At 36.0% G+C, this 21,968-nt stretch overlaps 2 protein-coding genes across 3 annotated transcripts in view; one reads left to right on the plus strand and one right to left on the minus strand.

Annotated features, from left to right (window-relative positions):
- Positions 1–21,210, plus strand: part of INPP4B (inositol polyphosphate-4-phosphatase type II B) — a 981,822-nt gene extending 960,612 nt beyond the window's left edge. Inside the window, exon 25 of the mRNA XM_074229248.1 lies at positions 20,976–21,210. Within this exon, the coding sequence (XP_074085349.1) occupies positions 20,976–21,039 (64 nt within the window). The 3' untranslated portion in view covers positions 21,040–21,210. The remainder of the gene's footprint in view (positions 1–20,975) is intronic.
- IL15 (interleukin 15) overlaps positions 18,039–21,968 on the minus strand; it is a 343,143-nt gene continuing 339,213 nt past the window's right edge. For both annotated transcript variants that reach the window (XM_074229252.1, XM_074229251.1), the window contains exon 7: positions 18,039–21,011. In XM_074229252.1, the coding sequence (XP_074085353.1) occupies positions 20,901–21,011 (111 nt within the window). In that variant the 3' untranslated portion in view covers positions 18,039–20,900. The remainder of the gene's footprint in view (positions 21,012–21,968) is intronic.

Raw genomic sequence — 21,968 nt, forward strand, 5'->3', positions numbered from 1 at the left:
TGTTATGGATTTGGGGGGTGGGGAGGGATTCCTCCTTATAGGAGGTATTCAGGCAAAATCTGAATGGCCCATTGGCATGATGTCATTCGATTCTTACTTGGTGGATTCATCATTGGTCTGAAGGATAACCTCTGAGATGTTTCTACCCTTCAAATTCTGTGACTTAAGGATGAGGGAGGTTTTTATTAGTGAAGAAATCACATCCTACTTTCTCATTTCTTTTTATCAGAAATTTAATTACCCAAGGTCAAAATGCTACTGAAAGCATAGGTGAATGTTCCATGTTGTCAGGTAATGATGATGGGTTGTGGGAGGTTGTTGTAGCATCAAATTCTAACTAAAATTGTGTCAAATGTATCAGTAAACTGAACTTAAGAAGTAGATCACTTCTTTTGTTCCCAATTCCTTGTCACCTTCTTCAGCAATGATGGATAGATTGGATGAGAGTAGACCTCAAGGACATTATAGCCTACTGAATTTCAGAACTAGCTGTCCTGTTTGCTGGCAGTAAGTAGTAAATTATAGTAATAAATCTTCAGCATCTCCAACTCAGAATTCCACAAACTATACATAAATGCGGCAGTGTTCAATGACAGTTTTCCTAGATCAACCCAGAGTAGAGATTCACCTTGTACTGCTTCTGAGGCATGGAGATCTTAGTTACTGTGCACCCTTCCTCTCTAAAAGACATCTCAGAGAGAAGTTCATCATCTTGTCTGGCTAGTCCATGTCTAGGACTAGTCTTAGCTATCAGAAACAACTCAGCATTAACATATAATGTCAATGGTGCATTTGCTTGCTCCTGTAGTACTCAGGGAAACAGAAATCATTCTGTATTCAATGTAAATCACAAGGTTCATCTTTGTATTTCAGTGATTTGGAGTGACAACCTATTAAAGGTGCTTGCAAACACAAACAGTATCAGGTGGTATGAAGAATTAGACAAGAATTATGCTTGACTGGATAACCTTTAGCCTAAAATTCAATAAACAGAACTATCAACTCATCCCTGGTATTTTGTCTTGGTCTGTATAGTGAGCTCTCACTATTGAAGTAACCTCAAACCTAGCAACCAGCAGCTACATTGTTGATGATGGGGATTTTTTTAGAAGGTAGAATTTGTTTCATTTCTAGACCACGGTATCTATCAGTTTTGACAATTCCCTAGTGGAAAAAGTGGTGCTTGACTTCAATGGTTTAAAAAGTGGGAGGGCTAAGTCAAATACTAGCAATAGAAACAAGTGAAAAAGCAAAAGGAAGAGATGGCAATAATATCATAGGCACCATCTTCTATATGAAGGTTTTCCTGATTTCCCCAGATGCTACTTGGACTGTCAAGTACCCTGTCAATTGAGCCCAGGAAGTCAGAAGAACCTGAGTTCAAAATCAATCTTGGACACTTATTGGATGTGTGAGTCAAGGCAAATCACTCTCTTCTCTGTGCCTCATGTTCTTATCTGTAAAATGAACATAATAATAAAACTTTCTTCATGTGAAAGTTACAAGAATAAAATGAATTACTCCAAACCAATAAGTCAAATTCTGACTCTGCTATTTATTTTTTGAATACCCTTGGACAACTCTCTAGGTCTCAGTTCTTCATATGAAAAATTCAAGGGTTAGTTTAGATACCATAGTTTAGATAGTTTAGATGACTGGTTTCTTCCAATTCAACATCTGTGATTTTATGATCATCCCATCTAGGATAGATAAAATAATGGTATATAGTCCTTAAAGACATATCTGAATATATAAAATAAGTACTGATATGTAAGCATTCTCTTTCTTTTCATCTAATTCTCACTCATTATTTGAGAGTATAAACCTCAAAGTCACAGGATCAGAAATAAGGAGAAAAGGCTAGATCAATCAATCAATCAATCTCCTTTGTGTCATCATACATTGATCCACTCCAAGGCTCCATTTTCTTCAAGAACTTAGAAAATGATATCTACCTCAACCTTACTATACTCATACCTTAACTATACATGTAAGAGATATTTACTTGTTTCAGCTACTCTGACAGACACTGAAAATGCAAAGACCAAAGTTAATCAGTCCCCAATATCACTGAACTTTTACTTAATCCTGAATGCAGTTCCTTGGTCATTATTAGGACCTGAAACTGTAACTTTTTATGAATACAAATCATTCTCCAATTTATTAATGGTCAAAGGACATGAACAGACAATTTCCGGAAGAACAAATCAATGCCATCCATAGTCATATGAAAAAAAATGCTACAAATCAGTGATTAGAGAAAGGCAAATTAAAACAACTCTTTGTTAAAGTGTTTTTTTTTATTTTAAAGATTTTATTTATTTTCAGTTTTATACTTTTTCCCCTAATCTTACTTCCATCCCCCACCCCCACAGAATACAATTTGCCAGTCTTTACATTGGTTTCCATGGTATGCATTGATGCAAATTGAATAAGAGAGAAATCATATCCTTAAGGAAGAAAAATAAAGTATAAGAGATAGCAAGATTACATAATACGATATCAGGTTTTTTCAAAATTAAAGGTACTAGTCCTTGGTCTTTGTTCAAATTCTACAATTCTTTCTCTGGATACAGATGATATTCTCCATCACAGAGAGTCCCAAATTGTCCCTGATTGTTGCACTGATGGAATGAAGAAGTCCATCAAGGTTAATCATCACCCCCATGTTGCTGTTAGGGTGTACAGTGTTTTTCTGGTTCTGCTCATCTTGCTCAGCATCAGTTCATGCAAATTCCTCCAGGCTTCCCTGAATTCCCATCCCTCCTGGTTTCTAATAGAACAATAGTGTTCCATGACATACATATACCACAGTTTTTTTTTAAGTCATTGCCTAATTGAAGGACATTTATTTGATTTCCAATTCTTTGCCACCCCAAACAGGGCTGTTATGAATATTTTTGAACAAGTGATGTTTTTACCCTTTCTCATCATCTCTTCAGGGTATTGCTGGATCAAAGGGTATGCAGAGTTTTGTTGCCCTTTGGGCGTACTGAACCTGTAACTTAATTGGCATAGAGAACACCCAGGTAAAGAAATTGTGCCTGCTCACATCTGCACCCAAACTGCAATTTATAATTTTATAATATTGGCCAAAAGAGTTGTCAGTTGCCTGGAATCACACAGCTAGCACTTATCAGAGGCAGTGCTTAAACTGGACCAAATCTTCTTGAATTTGAGAGCAGCTCTGTATCCACTCACATTCTTCTGGGGCTCAAGACCCATAGAAAAACCTACAAAGGAAACATTTGATCCCCTCCTGAATTCTACAGGAGAAGGATCTTTCCAGACACCAAGGTCTAAGTGAACTTCCTTATTTCATGGACACACACTCACACCTCTGAAATAACTCCCCAGAAAAGATAGGCAGTGTCTAATTATGTCATTATCTTCAAAAGACTTAGACCTGAATTTAGAAACCTCTAGTCCTGCTGCTTTTCACAGGAACACCTAGGCTCTAAAGCAAAGATACAACCACCACCAATTGCTGAGGTCCAGCTACTTAAAATTTTTTTCACGCCAACAAAGGTGTGGTGAGGAATGAATGTCTTTGCTTTGAACAGGTGTAACAAAAGAAGCAAAAAATAAAATGTGAGCAAGAAATTGTAGAATATCAAAGTTGAGTCTCTTGTGTTTGTTCAAAAGAGCAGGTTCAAAGTACAGCTGTTACTAGCATTTACTTGGGAGGTTAGAGTCATGTTATAGAATTAGGTATCAGTCACAAAGATAGAGATCATGGTCTTATAGAATTCCCACCTCCCCATGAGGTAGTTCAATAACAAACAGATTTGTGGATGTTTGTAAGGAAGTCCCCAAAGATTGAAGATCAGGAAGTAAAGGTGTGGTATATACAAAGCTAAAAGGCATAGTTTTTGAATAATTAATAATTTTATGTTTCATGCTAGAATATACTTAATAAAAGGAGTCAGTACAACTCTCATATGCCAAAGACCCTCATAGAACACACTCAAGACTTAAATGTCCTTAGAAAAGTGGGTGTTCCTGAGAGTGGCAATCAACAATCGATAATTAACTGATTATCAATTAATGAAAATAATGAACATTATGATAAGAGGAGGATTTAATCTAATGAGGCTCTAGGGGATGTGTCTCTTATCACTTAGTCTGGGACAAAGAGACTTATCTCTTATCCCTACTACTGCACCTAGGGCATTCTAGATAAAAGGGCTCCACTTCTGCTAAGACTTGACTGAATAGAGCACAGTGAGTTGAAATTCACCTTGGATTAAATTCTTTGTAAGGTTCTTTATTTGAATAGGGTAACATTTTCAAAATTTCATCTCCTTATCTGCCCTGTCCTCTAAGAACTAAACTTTGACCTGATCTGATCTCCAAATGAGAAAGGGAAATAATCCTGGATCTTCTCACTACTTGGTTATTTAATGATCATTTCTCTCAATGGCATGCCCCACATTATATATATACATATATACACACATATGTATATGAATATGTATTTATGTATATATGTGCATATATGCACATGTATATATGGTTAGATAAATATGTGCATATATGTATATATATACATACATGGATGTACATAAAAAATCAGCTGAGCACTATCATAGTAGGTTCTCATAATCCTGAGGAGCAGAATAAAATGTACTAGTAATTTTATTGTGAAATACATTGTTTTGAGCAACATTGTATGCAGGGATATGTCTATGTGGTCACAGATAGAATGACCTCAAGATAAATACTAAACTTGCTTCCCTGCCTGACTCATTCACCATAAATATGCAAAAAATACATACTTGTTTCCTCTTTCTGGAGAATGGAAAAGGGTTAAAGAATTGCTCTCTAGTTTCTATTTTTATTTGGTAAGATGGGGAGTTCTTACACAGGATGGAGACAATAAATCTTGGAAGGCAGCAAAAAAATAATATAAAAGCTGGAAAAAGTGAAAATAATTCCAAAATAATGTAGGGAAAAGTTGGTATGTAGAAGAATGTGACAAAAAAAATAGTATGATCTAAACTGTGAACCTGTATTAACATGATTAGGGATGTTGAGGACATGTATACTTCCTAAAAACAATTAAAAAGTCTGATTATTCAAATGAGAAGATAGGAAAAGGGAGAAGTCTAGAGCATCACAATATTAATACCCATATTTCAAGAGATCAGTAATCATTAGTGTAGACATTCACATCATCTGGGAAATGTAAACCATATTTTAAGTCAGTCATTAAACATTATTATGCATTTATTGTATACATGGTATTGAGCTAAGAACTGAGGATATGAAGAAAGGCAAAAGCAGTCCCTGATCTCAAGGAATCCATCCTCTAACAGAAGTATTGGGTATTTGACCCTAGACTCCTAGAGGTTATAAGGGACCATTGGCATTTACTGAGTAGAGGAGTGACATAGTTAAACTTGTGTTTTAGGAAAATCATTATGGTACCTGAGTAGCAGATGAATTGGAGTGGAGAGAGAAGAAGCAGGGACAGAAAAACATAAAGTTGTTATAAAAATCCAGTTGAGAGGTGTTGAGGACCCAAACTATGGTGGAGTCTGTGTGTGAATAGATAGGAAGGAATTTATTAGATAGATGCTGTAGAGAAAAAAATGGCAAGCTTTGGCAGCTAATTGGATATATTGATTGTTAGGAGCCCTCAGTGAAAAGAAATGAGGCAAGCAACAACCCAAGAACAATCTATTTGCAAGATGAATAAAGGGAAAGCATCAGAATTAAAAATCACTATTTAAAAGTATTTATTACTCTGGTAACAAATTATCAAACAGAGGAACTTTAAAAGATACCAAAGAACTCATACAGGTTAAAAACAAAAAAGCTTTCTTTATACCCCTAGGGAAGAGAAATTGGTTACATTTGAAGGGGCCTGTTTTTTTTTTTTTTTTAAGTTTTTGCAAGGCAAATGGAGTTAAGTGGCTTGCCCAAGGCCACACAGCTAGGTAATTATTAAATGTCTGAGACCAGATTTGAACCCAGGTACTCCTGACCCCAAGGCCAGTGCTTTATCCACTACACCACCTAGCCACCCTTGAAGGGGCCTCTTCTAGTGGGAGACCTTAAGTAGTGGAGCTAAACCTTGATGTTTATATTTGAGGATAGACAAAAAAATCAAACACATTAGTGTAGCAACAGTGGGGAGGCAACAGGGACAAAAAGTTTCTTCTTGGAAGGGCTTCATGTTTGGGCCTGTTTGCTTGCTAGGACTTAGCTCTGGAAAACAGGGTGGCTAAAAAGAAATTTGGTCTTGAATTCTGATAAAGCACAAGTCAGATCCAGCTCTCATATAACTCACTCTTATAGGGGAGACAACAAGAAAATAAACGTGTACAAACAAACTATATGCAGGATAAATAGAAATAGTTAAAAGATGAGATTAAAGAGGTATTGAACTGAGGTGTTGTGCAATAAAAGATGGGATTTTAAGGAGTCCAGTTGGTGAAACTTTAGAGGGAGAGCTTTCCAAGGCACAAGAGATAACTCAGGAAAAATGTCTTAATTGAGAAGATGGAGTAATTTTTTGTGGAACATTAAAGAAGTCAGTGTCTGAGTTGAAAAATACATGATAGGGGAAAAGATCTAAGAAGATTGGAAATGGGAAGATAGAGTATGAAGGATTTTGAACACCAGAGGATTTATATTTGATCCTGGAGGTAATATGAAGCCTGGAGTTTATTGCTCAGGTTTACACTTTGGGGAAATCACTTTGGAAGTTGAATGAAGGAAAGATTGGCATGGAGAGAGAGACTTGAGGAAGGCAGACTCACCAGCAGCCCATAGTAGTAATCAAAGCATGAGGTGACTGTCTGCACCAAGATAATGGGAATTTTAGAGGAGAGAAAGGGGTCTGTTTGAGAGATGTTGCAAAGTTGAAGGCAATAGGCCTTGGCAATAGATTGGATATTGAGGCAGTAAGGGGGAAATGGTAAAGAGATGAGGATGATGGCTAGATTGCAAATATAAGGGAATGGGAAGATGGTACTGCCACCAACAATCAAAGAAAAGAAAGCAGTGTGGAGAAAAGTGTTTGAAGGGAAAGATGGTGAATTTCACTTTGGACATTTGAGTTTAAAACGTCTACTGAAGATTCAGTTTGAGATGTCTTAAAGGCAGTGCCAGATGCAAGATTAAAGGTCAGTGAAGAGGTGTTTAGGGTCAGGAAAGTTTCCTGATGGAAGAGGATTTTATCTGAAATTCAAAAGAAGCCATGGAATGTTCCCTTCCCCAACTGAGGAACAGGAAGGAGGTTGTAATCATTGGATCACAGAATACATGGGGGACAGAGTATATAGTATAAGAAGACATAAAAAGTTGGAGGGCCAAATTATGGGGGATTTCTAATGTCAAAGAGGATTTTATATTTGATCTTGGAGACTAAAAGGAGCCATTAGTTTTAGAGTTAGTCAAGTCATGCTTTAAGAAGATCACTGTGACAGCTGAGTGGATAATGGACTAGAGTGAGGAGAGATTTGAAACAAGATAACCAACTAGCAGACTATGGGAGTCTGGGGTGGCAATGTCAGAAGAGAAAAGAGGCTGTAAATGTGAACTTGTATTAATATGATCAACAGGCCTTGCCAGCAGGTTGGGTATTGAAGGCTGAAAGAATGAGAAGTTGAGGATGATTTCCAGGTTGTGAGTTTGAGTGACTTAAAGGATGGTGCTGTCCTTGATAATAATAGGGAGACATGGAAGGGGGGAGATTTGAGGTCAGGAGATAATGAATTCAAAGATATCATCCTTGTGTATAACTGAGGTAGGGTGGAGTGAGTTATGTAAAATGATTAGGTTGAGTTGGGATAAGTTGATAGAGGAATAGATCCTGGAAAATTAGTAAATTGAGGAGTTGGGATAAGCAGATAATGGAAAAGATCTTGGAAAATATTTTAAGTTGAGAAGAACTTTTTAGGGCGGCTAGGTGTCGTAGTGGATAAAGCACCAGCCTTGGAGTCAGGAGTACCTGGGTTCAAATCCAGTCTCAGACATTTAATAATTACCTAGCTGTGTAGCCTTGGGCAAGCCACTTAACCCCATTGCCTTGCAAAATCCTAAAAAAAAAGAGAAGAACTTTTGAGGGAAGATCATTATGTAAGTTGAATTTCTTTAGAGAGACTATGAGTTAGATTTTTCATTTTCTGAGAACATATTTTTAAAAAGGGAGTATCCTGGAGGGCAGAAAACAATAGTTATCAGAATTTTAATTGAGTGTTAGATTGATTGAGTGAACATAAGAGTAAGAAAAGTTAGTGAGCAATGGTGAGAAAGGGAGAAGATGGAAGTGGCAATGAGTAGCAAGGAATAGTTCAACTCCCTAGCTGAGACCATGGAGTCCAGAGAATAAGTAAAAGTGTAGCCAGAATTGAGAGGTCAAGGAGGTCATGTGATCTCAATAGATACAGACCACAGGGAGGATCAGAATCTTCGAGGAGCAGGAAAGGAAAATATTTAGGGTGATAGCAACTTTGTTGTCAATGGAGCAAGCACATCCCTTAAAAGCAGAGTGGAATGGGAGAGAAGCTTTAGAATGGATCATTGGAAATAGGTGAAGGAAGACTGAGGGGGAATGGGTATATGAGATTGGCCTATGGAAGAAGGAATATTTGAATGAAGACCACTAGGGAAGAGGGTTCATAATTCCTGGGATGGTTAGAATATGGTTAGAAATTTATTACTGAGAAATGTTTTTAGATGGATTTTTCATCGTCTATAAGAGTTTGACCTCAAGGCAGTTTTCTTGGGGTTTTAGACAGTTCAGGTGAGGGAACTAGCATGTTTTATTCCCCATCCCCCAACACAGAAAACCAAGTTGAAGACTTGATGGAAAGGTCTTTTCCCCATCTCTGAAAGGAAGAAGCCTGGTCCTTGATGGAATGGTGTTTCTCCTTTAAGAGAACAGACAGGAGACCTGGCCTATTTGAATGGTGTCCTCACTCCTAAAGCAGGAGACACTTTGCATGATGGAATGGCATTTCTTCTCTTCCCTAAGGAGACAGGAGACTTTATATGATGAAATCGCATTTCTTCCTTTTCCCTTTTCACTGTAGTAGACAAGGGCGTAACTGCCTGTGGGGAAGAAGGAGCCATCTGGACACTTCTTCTTTTAATTTTCCTTGCTAACTAGGTGTCAAAATTTCTTGTATCTTCTTCTGAATGAATCAGAAATGCCTGAAGCACCTTATAAATCCAGTTTCATGAGTGCAGTAATATATACCTTGTCCTAGTAATGGCTGTGATGATCAGGCAACATCTTTTTCTCTTAAGCAGATTATATTTTATTGAGGAATACAATAATTAAATAAATAAGTAATGCACCACCAATAAAAAGATCTGGAAGTTGGTAGAAGCAGCCCAACCATGATTTTATACTTTATGACTCTTTCTGTGTTTTTAATATGTTCTCCAATACATTGGAGATCTTATTCCAGCTCTTTCTACCAGCACAACACATTTACTATAGGACTAGCTCACTTTCCTTTTCCAATCATATTTTCTTAATCTTACCCCACTTCCTTGGCCATGTGACCTTGATACATATATGCCGCCATTTACTTATGCTTGCTATGAGACTTTTCATTTCCCTTTGGGTTATCTAATACTTTGATTTTTGGATGTGTAGTAGTCCTATGACTAGAAATCACACCTCTAACCCAATTGATGGGAGAGATGGTTAGGAGGAATCATGATACTTACTGAGGAGAACTTCTAATATTCTGCAGAATGGTAAACCCAATATCAACCCCAAATAGACCCATCTGAAGTGATTTATCCTATTTGAAAAAAACAAAATTCTTTGATTTGTAATTTTTTGTAGAATAATCTCCATCTCACAAATATATGCTTTAGGTGAGCCTACATCTCTGTGTTTTAAGCCTTGCTTTCCATTAATAACCAAAGAGCTGTTTTCTCAGGGGTTGTGTTTTCAAGAATTCTCATTATTAAAGACCAATCCTTAAGCATTCTATATTAGTATGTTTTATTTGAGTCAGACTAAAACTCTTTGATGACCTGAAAGATGTCTTAGAGAGGTGCCTGAAACACAGAAATATTAAGTAACTTGCCCATATTTAAGTTTTGTCTTGTCAAAGGCAGGATTTGATTTCAAGTATTCCTGACTTCAGGTAGCAGACTTATATTCATTATAACATTCTGGCATGTGTAAATATAATGGAGTCATGATATTGGAGAATAAAAGGACTTCCTTTGAATCTTGTCTCATATATTTACTAGCTGTGTCATTTTAGGCATATCAATTAATTTCTCAGCCTCATTTTCCTAATCTGTAAAAATGGAGTAATAAGAGCAGTAGTGAGGATCAAATGGTATAACACATAGTGTTTGTTATGCCTAAAGATCAGTAATGATCATTTTCATCTAACTCCAGGAATTTTCCTGTATATCTTATGTCAAGAATTAAGTAAGAAAATAATAAAAACTTTATGAAATAAGATTTTTGCCTCTTCCATGGAACCCTTGCCAAAGCAGAGAATTGAGGAAAATATTTTGAGAGTGACTTGGGTCATTGTTGGGACTTGGAAGAGTATCTAAGACCAGCCACAAGACAGGGATGTTGTTGAATTTCAAACCTTCCCAAGAGCTCATGATATGTTTTATGGGACTGAGGACTTAACCTGCTTCAGAATGTCTCAGTGAAAGATTGAAATTCCATCTCATTATAAGAGGTCATGGGATCTAAGACTTTTCCTTGTAAGACTCTTCTCAGGGCAAGTTGCTCCAGGTCCTTTTTTAAAATGACTTCTTTGACCAAATTAAAAAAAAACAACTTTTAAATAGAGGAGGGAATGTTGGTAGTAATCCTCATGTTCTTATGATATTAACTCTTCAGTTGTTACCTTTCACATCCTGAAGTCAGGAAGTACCATCCTCTTGCTTGTGGCTTATGTCTCTTATCTTAAGTGAAGCTAGATCTTGGAATTCCAATAGAAACAAACTCAAAATATATGTTTTGTATGAGTGAGGCATACCTGATGCTAAAGACTGAAACCAGAGGGGATGCTTCTCAGAGAACATATTATTATCCTTCTTTTGCTGCTATTTGGATAATAGGATTGCATTGTTCACTCTTTAATAAACTTCAGCTAAGAGCTTGCATTGCATTGAGGAGAGTATATTTCTTTCCAGATGAGTTGTTTAGAAGCAGTGCTATTAATAAAGTTGTGTATAACAGCTGCCTTTATTTATTCATAAACACGACACAAACATCTTACTTGTCAAAAGGAGAGGATTTTCTTTTACTATAAAAAGATAATTAATTCAGGTTGGATAAACTTAATGGTGCATTTACCATCTGGGCAATGCAAACAAAACACCAGAATAGAATTGTGTGAAGACAGAATAATCAAAATATAGACTAAAATTCCATACTTAAACTGGATGTTGATCTCTTGAGCAACAAATAATTTTCCACCCTGAATACTTTGCACATGTTGGTTTGAAAGGAGAAACACAACACAGTAGTGCACAAAAAACACAACAGCTGAACTGAGAACCAAAGTGACATCCACTTGTGCTTTAAAGGGGCAGCCACATTCAGTATGGACTCTGTGTAGATCAGCAGTTAAATTCCTCTGATTATCATGAGAAATATTTGTAGCTATGGACAAGTCTCTGAGTCCTGAGGTTCAGCAATCATTGAGTCTCAGGGAATGCATGTGTTGGAAAGTGAACAGTAATGATTGATGACCAAGATCGTTGAATCAGCAGAGTAAATTTAGTATTAAGGAATTTTTCTATGGTCTCATCACAATGTGTAGACACATTTTTAATCACCTGAAAGGATCATGAGACTTTTGATCACTGGATGTAAGGCAGATGACATCACACAGGAAGAATCTTTTAACTAGCTGAGAAGATCAAGTCTTTTAGGGCTTTCTATAAAAATGTACATATCTGTATGCACAGTATTTACATCTACAAATACATGTGTATGTGTATATTTGGAGAGAACTAGATAGAAGAGAGTTGATTGGATAGATACTAGTCTTCTTGACTTGCTCCCCATCTCCCTGTCCCTCATTTCTCCATCTTCCTTCCTCTTCCTTATCCTTCCCCTCCATTACTCATGTAGGCAATGCATCTAATCATAAGCAGTTAAGGTAAACATATCATCAGTGTTTTGGAACTCAGTGGTCAACAAATCCCACACTCTCATTTTAAAGATGAGGAACTGAAGCTAAGAATTATATTATGATTTTCCCATATTCATACAATTAGTAAGTATCTGAAGAAAGATTTAAATTCAAATCTTCCTGACTACAAGTCCAGGGCTTTATCCACTGTGCCACTTGTTGGTCTACTGGAAGAAAGTGAGATTTCCAGAAAAAAAGGACTCTGATTCTGACTCTGATTCTGATATCTCCCATCTTGTCTGGAAGCTGACAAATCCCAGGACTAATGACCTTAGGACACAGAAAGAGAAAGGTGATTGTCTCTTAACAATCTGGAGGCTGTGACCACATGGCAGTTTCTGACTTTCAGCCTATTTTTTATCATTGAAAAACAAATATTCTGAGGGAAATCTGTCCAGGCAGCATATTGCAGATTGTAAGACATCAGCTGAACAGTACAGCTCAGCAGCAAACTGACCTATATAGGGAAGATGTCATGTCCTTCAAGAAACCAGCCAAGAAAAGTGACTCATGAATCACAGACACTAAGTCCATTTTCAAACCTCCTAAGGATATCAAGAAGGCTTAGGATATGCCAGTAATCCTTTGCTACATGTGTTCTCAATATGTATGTATCATTACCATAGCAATTCAATATGAATCCACTCCCCTAGGGAATTTGTATGTGGAGTATGCCCCTAGTTTGAAGGGGATAGAATTTTGTGCCAATTCTTCTTGCTAATGACATCTTAGTCAAAACCTTTCCTAAAATACTCATGCTTACTATCAATAGTAAGCACCCTGATAAGGGCTTATGTGAGACAGTACTAGAAACTCTGCCCCTCAGGATCATTCCTAGAAACCTTAGGAGAGTTGGAATAGAAACTACCCTGTGAGGGTCCAACTGATGACAGTGTTGTCATGCTAGTTCATGGAGCAGGGTTTTCCAATTATGTGAAAGTTGTTCTTTATATTGAACTCAAAACTGTCACCAACTGTCACCAGTCACCAACTAGTATCAAGTAAAACAAACCAAATCTTTATCCTTGGGGTAGAATATTGCATGTTCAAAAGAGCTTTAGTTTCCCTATCCTGCCCCATCCAAATGTGCTCTTTCCGGACAAATAATCACCCATTCTATTCAGTGTCCAATACATTGTTCTTGTAGAGTCATTGAAGTATTAATTCAAAGCATCATTATATAGCATCTTCTCTCATCTATTCATCATTCAAGACAGTCCTCCCTAGACATATTTTAGTTTGTGAACATGTCTCCTGAAATGCAATACTCAGGAATATGCCCAACATTCTCAAGGTAGTCTGAGCACTTCAGAATACTGTAGAACTTTAATCCACCTCTCTCCTGGCTGCTAATATTGTTTAGGATCACATTAGTATGCTTGGCTGCCAAATCCAATTCTTGATTCATAATGAGCTTGTGGGCAAATAAAAGTCTCATTTTTTAAATACTAAAAATTGATTAACTAAGTCATGCCTCTGCTATTCTGTATAGTTGGATATTTGAAACTATGATAATGATCTAACTGCCAGGCTCTCTAAACTTTTCATTATTTCAAAATTATTATTACCTTTTAAGCTCTGCTTCCAAATATTCTAACAGTTTTATATTATTCTCAATATATTGCATAACTTATAATTTCAAAGCCTTTTAAAAGATAACACATTGTTTTTGGACTTTGAGGTTTATAAAGTATTACTGATAAGTAAGTTCATTTGAGAGCTGAAATCACTGTTGCATCCTATGGGAATATCACTCCAATTTTTCATGTAAAGGAATTGTTATGGAAGTATTGTGTTCCATACTGAAGATTAGATTAAGGAGTAAATGATACTATTATCACTTCACCACATAAACCCAGACCAAGCCATGGATTCAGAGTTACAAAACCTAGATCTTAATCCCCCACTGCTACTGAATAGTTGTGTGATCTTGGGCAAATAATTTCATGTTTCTTGACTTGTTTTGTTATCTGCAAAATGAGAGGACTAGACAGAATGATTTTTAATGTTACAAATTAGATTCTATACAGATTGTTAATTTATAGGAAGGGACAGCTAGGTGTTACAATAGAGTGCCAGTCTGAAGTCAGGAAGACCTGAGTTCAAATATGGTCTCAGACACAGCTCTATGACCCTGGACAAGTCACATAACCCTGTTTGCCACAATTTTATCTTTTTTTAAAATTAACTCTAGGTGGAAATGGCAAATCACTCCATTAGCTCTGCCAAGAAAACCCTATAAGGGTCACAGAGAGTGGGACACAACTGAAGACCATGAGCAACAGCATCAACAGCAGTAGCAATAATTCATAAGAAAAGTTATTATACATGCTTCTCGGAGAACTAGCAATAGAAAGAAAAGTCCTTGAAGGTGAGGATTTGGGGTTTTTTTGGTCTTTGTGACCTCAGCATCTAGCACAAAACCTGGAATATAATTGTCTTTTAATAAGTATTTCTTTAAAATCATAGACTTAAGGAATTATTGACTTGGAATTGATTGGGACTTTAGAAGTCATCAACTCTAATCACCTCATTTTAGCATCACAAATCTAAAAAAAAAGGTCATCTTTCCAACTCCAAACTCAACACTCTTCTAGGCTTCACATGCCATGCTGTTTGTTATTCCTTTTTGAAGACCATGACATCAGGGAGGTGATGCCATGACAGGCAGTGAATCAGATTTCAATGCTAAGACTCCAGCCTCACTTTCTTTTCTATAGCCAACTGGGTCCAATGCCCTGGACATGAGGCAATCTATATTTAATGACTTGCCCAAGGTCACAAAGTGTCAAGTATCTTGGGTCAGATTTGAATTTGGGTTTTCTTGACTCCAGGGAATGTGCTCTGTCATACTTCAGATAACTGTAGGGGGGGAAAGTGGATAGAGCACCAGAACTAGAGTAAAGAAGACCTGAGTTCAAAATCTCTTATTCTGACTAGTTGTATGACCCTGGGCTAGGCACTTAACCTCTATTTCCTCAGTTTCCTCACCTGTAAAATGACAAAATATTAGCACCTACCTCCCAAGGTTTTTATGAGAATCAAATGAGAGAATAATTTTGGAGTATTTTATTACAACATCCAATAAATGGTAGAGAATGAATAAATGTTTGATTTTATCCTTCCCTTTACCTTCTTTAATAGAATTTCCCTATTGTTAACTTTCTTTTATAAATTCATCTTTAAATTCACTTTCAATTTCCTTCCCTTTCTCATTCCCCCCTCTCATTGAGAATACAGGAAAAAAAAAACAAAACCCATTTCAAATATGGAGTGTCAAGCAAAATTAGTTATTTCTTTTGCCCTGATTTTAAAAAAAAGTTTCAGTGTGCTCTCTGGGTCCATCCCCCTTTATATCTGGAGTGAAGAGCGTGTTTTAAGATTAGAATTCTGGAATTTTTTTGGTCATTTTGTTGATCAGAGATCCAATTTTTACAGTATTATTATTATTATTACAATATAAATTGTTTTGCTCACTTTATTTTGTGTCTTAGTCGTATATGTTTTCCCAGGTTTTTCTGAAACTATTTGTTTCATTTCTTTTTTTAAAAAATATATTTATTTAAAAAATTTTTTTTACATTTGGAGTTCCAGATTTTTCCCTCCCTCTAGTCCCTCCCCCACCCATTGAGAAGACAAGCAATATGATATTAATTATATATATATATATATGAAAAGTCATGCAAAACATATTTTCCATGTTAAAACACATTACCCATGTTAAAAAATATAACAAGAAAAATAAAGTAAAAATATACATTTAAATTGCACTCAGAATTCATTGGTTCTCTCTGTGCATGTGGAAAGCATTTTTTATCATGGATTCTCTGGAATTGTCTTGGAGAATTGTATTGATCAGAGTAGCTAAGTCTTTGGCAATTAATTATCATTATAATAGTGCAGTTACTATGTACAATGATTTCCTGGGTCTGCTCCCTTTACTCTGTATCAGGTCATATCAATCTTTCTAGGTTTTTCTGAAACCATCCTGCTCAGCATTTCTTATGGCACAGTAATATTCCATCATATTACTGTTCAGTCATTCCTCAAGTAAGGCATCCCTCAGTTTCCAATGCTTTGACACCACAAAAAGTGCTATTATAAATCTTTTTCTACACGAGTCCTCATTTTCCCTTTTATCTCTTTGTGATATAGAACTAATAGCAGTGCCATAAAGTCAAAGGGTATGCAAAGTTTAATAACTTTTGGGTCATAGGCAATGACCCCCTGAACCTGGAGTCAGGAATACATGAGTTCAATTCTGGCCTCACTTACTAGCTATATGACCCTTGGCAGGTCACTAAACCAATTTTAGCTTCGGTTTCCTCCTCTGTAATGTTGGAGGTAATAACAGCATTTACTTTCCAGGGCTTTTGTGAGGCTCAAATGTTTGGAATGATTCATACTTCAAGAATAGTCCATTCATGTTCCTATTTTCCAGCATCTCTTCCAGCATTTGTCATTTTCCTTATTTGTCAACTTAGCTAATTTAATGGGCATGAAGTGATACCTTACAGTTGTTTAAATTTGCATTTCTCTAATTAGTATTGATTTAGAGCATTTTTCACATGACTGGCAAGTTTAGATTTCTTCTTCCAAAAACTACTTATTTAAGACCATTTGTCAAGACTAAGATGGTTTTAGAAATCTTTGCAGTATTTTTTCCCAGTGGAGTGAAGCAACCTTAGATACATACTACTATATAATCCTTGTCAAGTCACTTAATATCTCCTCCTGTCTATTTCCTCATTTGTAAAAAAAAAAGTAAAAATAAAAAATAGCTGCTATTTCACCAGACTTATAGGAATCAGATGGAATAATGTATGTAAAGTGCTTTGCAGATTTTAAAGTGCCATAAAAATGCTAGCTATTATTACTAACAATAATAAGTGTTGTTGTTTAGTTATTTCAATTGTCTCTGATTTTTCATAACCCTTTTTGAGTTTTTCTTTGTAAAGATACCAAAGCAGTTTGCCATTTCCTTCTCCAGATGAGGGAACTAAGACAGTTAAGTGACTTGCCCAGGGTCACACAGCTTGAAAGTGTCTGAGATCAGATTTGAACTCAGGAAGATCCACCTTTCTGATTCTAGGCCTGACAGTCTATCCAATGTTCCATTTAGTTGCCCCAAAATAGTAAAAATAATAATAAAATCACTGATTTCATTAATTTTACACTGCTTCTGCTAGTAATTACCATTGCCACCCCATTCTAGACAGCATACAGAGATCACAAGACTTCTTACAATTTGGCATTCTGCCTTGACAAAGAGTCTTATTGGCATTAATAGATGATCCCATTGCATTAATTTCATTTGGTCCACTGTTCTTTCAGAGACCACAACATAGGGATTAATATTTTATTTATACTCTCTGTAAAAGACTTTCAACTTTTCAGGGGAAAGGTGAGATAGAAAGCAAATGTATTATTCTGAGATAATGCTAATGATAACTGACATTTATGTGATGCTTTACGATTTGCAAAGTACTTTTCATACATTGCCATTTATTATCTCCATTGTAAAGATATGAAAATTTAGACTGCAACTTAGTCATGGCTCACCATGGTCGCAGAGCTAGTAAGAGTCAGATATGGGACCTCCTGACTTCAGATGGAGCATTCTGTCCATCAAAACAGTGTTTCTGGAGAAGGGAAGGTGGCAATACAAGACTAAATGGGTACTCTGTATGAATGGAAAGATATGAAACAGATATGAAACTCTGAATCCAGGATTTTTTTTGAGAGAGAACTCTTAATCATTAACATTTAAAAAAGAGAACTAAAGTAAGATACAAATTTGTGCTTCATATTTACTCAATTGAGCTTAAGTGTTTAACATTAAGAGGTAGCACACTCTAAAGAAGAGAGAATTGATTTAACTTGGAGTTAGGATGTGTGTTTGTGTGTTTGTGTGTGTGTCTGTGTGTGTGTGTGTGTGTGTGTGTGTGTGTGTGTGTGTCTGTGTAAGGAAATGGTGAGATCCATTTATGATCCATTAAAACAAAAATCTAGAATCAAGGGGCCCTTCAGAAGTCACCTATCCAATGCTCTTTACTCTCCTCTTCTCTGGATGCTAATTTTATAGCTGAAGAAATTGAGCTCCTGGGCAGGTTAAGTGACTTACTCAAACTTTAACAAATTATATCAGAGATAGAATTTGAATTCTGTTCTTATGATTCTAGAACTCCACATCTGTGTGAGTATTGGAAAGTTTTTTGACCTATTTGTGCACAAGTATCCTCATCTATAAAATAAGGGAATTAGAATAAATGGATTTAAAGTCCTCTCAGTTCTAAATTTATGATCTATGAAGTATGAGAGTCCTTTATATAAAACATTATATATATATATATAAATGCATTGATGTGATAATATATATTCATGCAAATGTGAAGATAGGATGACAACAGAGGACTTGATGAAATCCATCACCCTCATTTCAAATCTCACCTTTGGCATTAATATAATATATTATATTATATGTGTGTATATAAATATATAAACAACCCTGGACAAGTTGCTTCATGGAGTATTCTGAGAAAGGTCAGTAGTCAAAAATATGGGCAGGAGCCAGGACCCAACTTCCTTTCACCAGAGTTTGCTCTCTTAAAACCTGGCCCTTCACAGTTGTACATAAATTCAACACAGTTTCAATCGAAGTTTTACTGGTGACATCTTCATCTCTAGACCTATTTTACCTTAGTGCCTACCTATTACCATCTAGTGCTGAGAGAACTGTATTCCTTCTTTCAGGTCATGATGATACCACTGAGTGTACTTTGGAAATAAGGCTCATTACTCAAGAGTGACAGATATAATATTAAATCTATCTCACCAGGCCCAATTCTCTAAAAATGACACTGAAGATAGTTAAACTCAGGTAGTGAGCCAATTGCAGGTAGGAGAATATTCTGGGGTTCGGAGAGAAAGAAAACATTGGGGTATGTGTGTTTGTGTGCGTGTGTCTGTGTCTGTGTAAGGAAATGGTGAGATCCATTTATGATCCATTAAAATAAAAATCAACACATCCCTGAGAATATATGTTCTAAACATTCTATAACAACTTTTTTTTTTCTGACAACTATTAAAAGTTATAGAAAAGAAATGAAATATCTTCTTTAATACAACAACCTGAACACTGCGAATACTTTGTAACTTGAGTTATGTGCTATATACATTGAAGAAGCAACAAATAAACTGATACTCCAACCGTTTTCTTCATAGCATCAAAGATTCAGAACCGAAAGGTACCTCAGAGGCACTCTTATTTGACAGATGAGAAAAGAGATGCCCAGAGACATTGAGTTAGGAGAGGTAACACCTCTGACCCCAAATCCAGTGGTTATATGTACCAGTTAGCCTTTTTTCACTGATTTTGCTTTGTCTTTTGCCTTTCACCTGAAGTCCCAAGTTTGGGAAAACAGCATCATGCTCTCTCTCTCCTTCTGCATCTCTGGTATTGTTCCCAACTCTTTACTTACTTAAATGACCCGCACTCTTTACAGACCTTCAACAACCAGTGTGGTAAAAAACATCTTGCTACATGTATCATGGTAGGGCAGCGTGATAATGAGGATGGAGACAAATAATGATAATAATAATAATAGCTAGCATTTATGTGATTCCTACTATTTGTCTGGCACTGGGTCAAGTGATCTTATCCTTACAAGCAACCTTTATTATACATGCTTTATCATTGGGAAAATAGGTTATATTGCACGTAGGACAATTTTATGAATACATCATTGCCATTAATAGATGACAAAAATACTCTACAGCACACCCCTAGTGTCCTACAGCTCACCAATCTTGACATGGTCTTCATTTCTGAAAAAAAAACAGTAATAACAACAATAGAACAGTTTATATGTGGACAACATAGATTAGATTTAAAATGTAGTTTTTCATCATGGATTTAGATATGGATTGGACTTTTGAAAGCATTCCCTTTCTTAGTTGTGTAACTCTTGAAAATCCTTTGTCTACCTCAGCTTCTGCATTTGTAAAACACAGATAATAATAGCATTGGCCTCCCAGGGTTGTTGTGAGAATAAAATAAAATAATATTTGTAAAGCACTTAGTGAACCTTAAAGTTCTGTATGAATGCTAACTATTATTATATTGTCCAATACCCTGCTTTTACAACTGAAGAAAATGAAACAACCCAGAAAGGTTAGATGACTTGCCCCAGGTCACACAAATACTAAGGATTTGAATGAATGTCCTTTTCCTCTAAATCCAACATTTTTTCCACTGTACCTTGTTATAATCTTATTTCATTTCATGTCATTTCATTTCGTTCTCTTTCTTGCTTGCTTTATTTTTGGAGGGAATCATGGTTTAATGATTTGTCCAGGGTCACACAGCTAGTAATAACCTCAAGTTAGATTTGAACTCAGGTCTTCCATGTACTGCATTATCTAGTTATCCTTATTCCATCTTTTTCTAAAGATCTTGTTCAAATACATCTGGTCTTTAAATATAGACTTTGATTTCCCATCCCATGCCATTCTGAATACAAGCTAAAACTCATAATAGAACATTGTATAGTTTCAATAATAAATTAAAAACAAAAAGACAAAAAGGTCACAAGACACTTATTGGTTCGTTTTCTGTCTTTGTTCTGTGAGTAGTCTTGATCATTATGTTGATAGAAAGACAAGTTCTGGTGGGTCATGGAGATGACTCCCTGCTGCCAAAGATCATGTAGAAAGTTTTCACTGACAGAAGTGTAGAAAGGAAAGCAAATGATATTAGGATGTGCCAATAAATGTTTGGACCATGTCTTTGAAGCTCTGTAAAAAATCTTTAACATTTTTTTCCTCTAGTTCCTCACATTCTTTGCATCCTGATTCTATGACGCTCTGCCAAAAGAGAAGACAAAAAACATGACTATAGCAAGACAAGTCTCCATCCCCCTTTTCTATTAACTAGGAATTGTGCCAAGAACCTGAGATGCCCAGGACCTCCCTGTGCAGAATTTTCAGAGGATGTAAGGAAGGACTCTGTAGGTTTGCTTTTCCATTACAATTGATAAAAGTTGTAACAACAATGACATGAAATTGCATTTGTTAAACTGATTTCCAAACAAAAGGTTCTCTATTGATTGAAAAATCTGAAATTATTTCTGCTTCATGTGATTGAATCCTTTTTCAACCTTAAGAACTTTAAAACATTAACTTTTATGTTGATTCAAAAGAAAATTTGAAAAACATCAAAAAACTGAAGTACTCATACTTTGCAAAGACTCTTGTTTAGGCAATTGAGATACAAAATAAAAAAAGAATAGTCACTTCCCTCAAGAAGCTACTAATCTAATGGAAAGCATTAAAAACAGGATTTAACTATTGGCCAGGCTCTGCTTTTTAGAGCCCTTTATTTTTTTCAAAGGACAAGAAGCCTTCCCTTTTTCAACCCATCTTTGTCAACATAGAACAAGGCGATTGTTGGTGATTGTTGAAATCAGTTTGAAATTCTTGAGGTTTCAATTTCCCTATTTATAAAATGAGGGTGTTGGACTGAATGACACTTCTATGTACACTTCTATGATTCCCTGAAATATTCTAGACCAAAGTACCAATGGTAACAAGTTTATTAATTATCCTAGTATGTAAATTTCTTGAGATGATGTATTATATTTCATTCATTTTATCCATAGCACAAGGTCTGACAAATGTGTTGAATGGCCCAATTTTATATTTCTCCTATTTTTTTCTTTCAGTTTGAATGAGGCTTGTCTAAAAGGTGAGTGTAGCTTGTAATCTGTGTTCAAATGATGTCTGGAAATTCTCAATCTGTCTAAATCCAAGGAATATGATCTA

The sequence above is a fragment of the Macrotis lagotis genome, chromosome 3 (genome assembly GCF_037893015.1).
Source record: "Macrotis lagotis isolate mMagLag1 chromosome 3, bilby.v1.9.chrom.fasta, whole genome shotgun sequence".
Classification (NCBI taxonomy): Eukaryota; Metazoa; Chordata; class Mammalia; order Peramelemorphia; family Peramelidae; genus Macrotis; species Macrotis lagotis.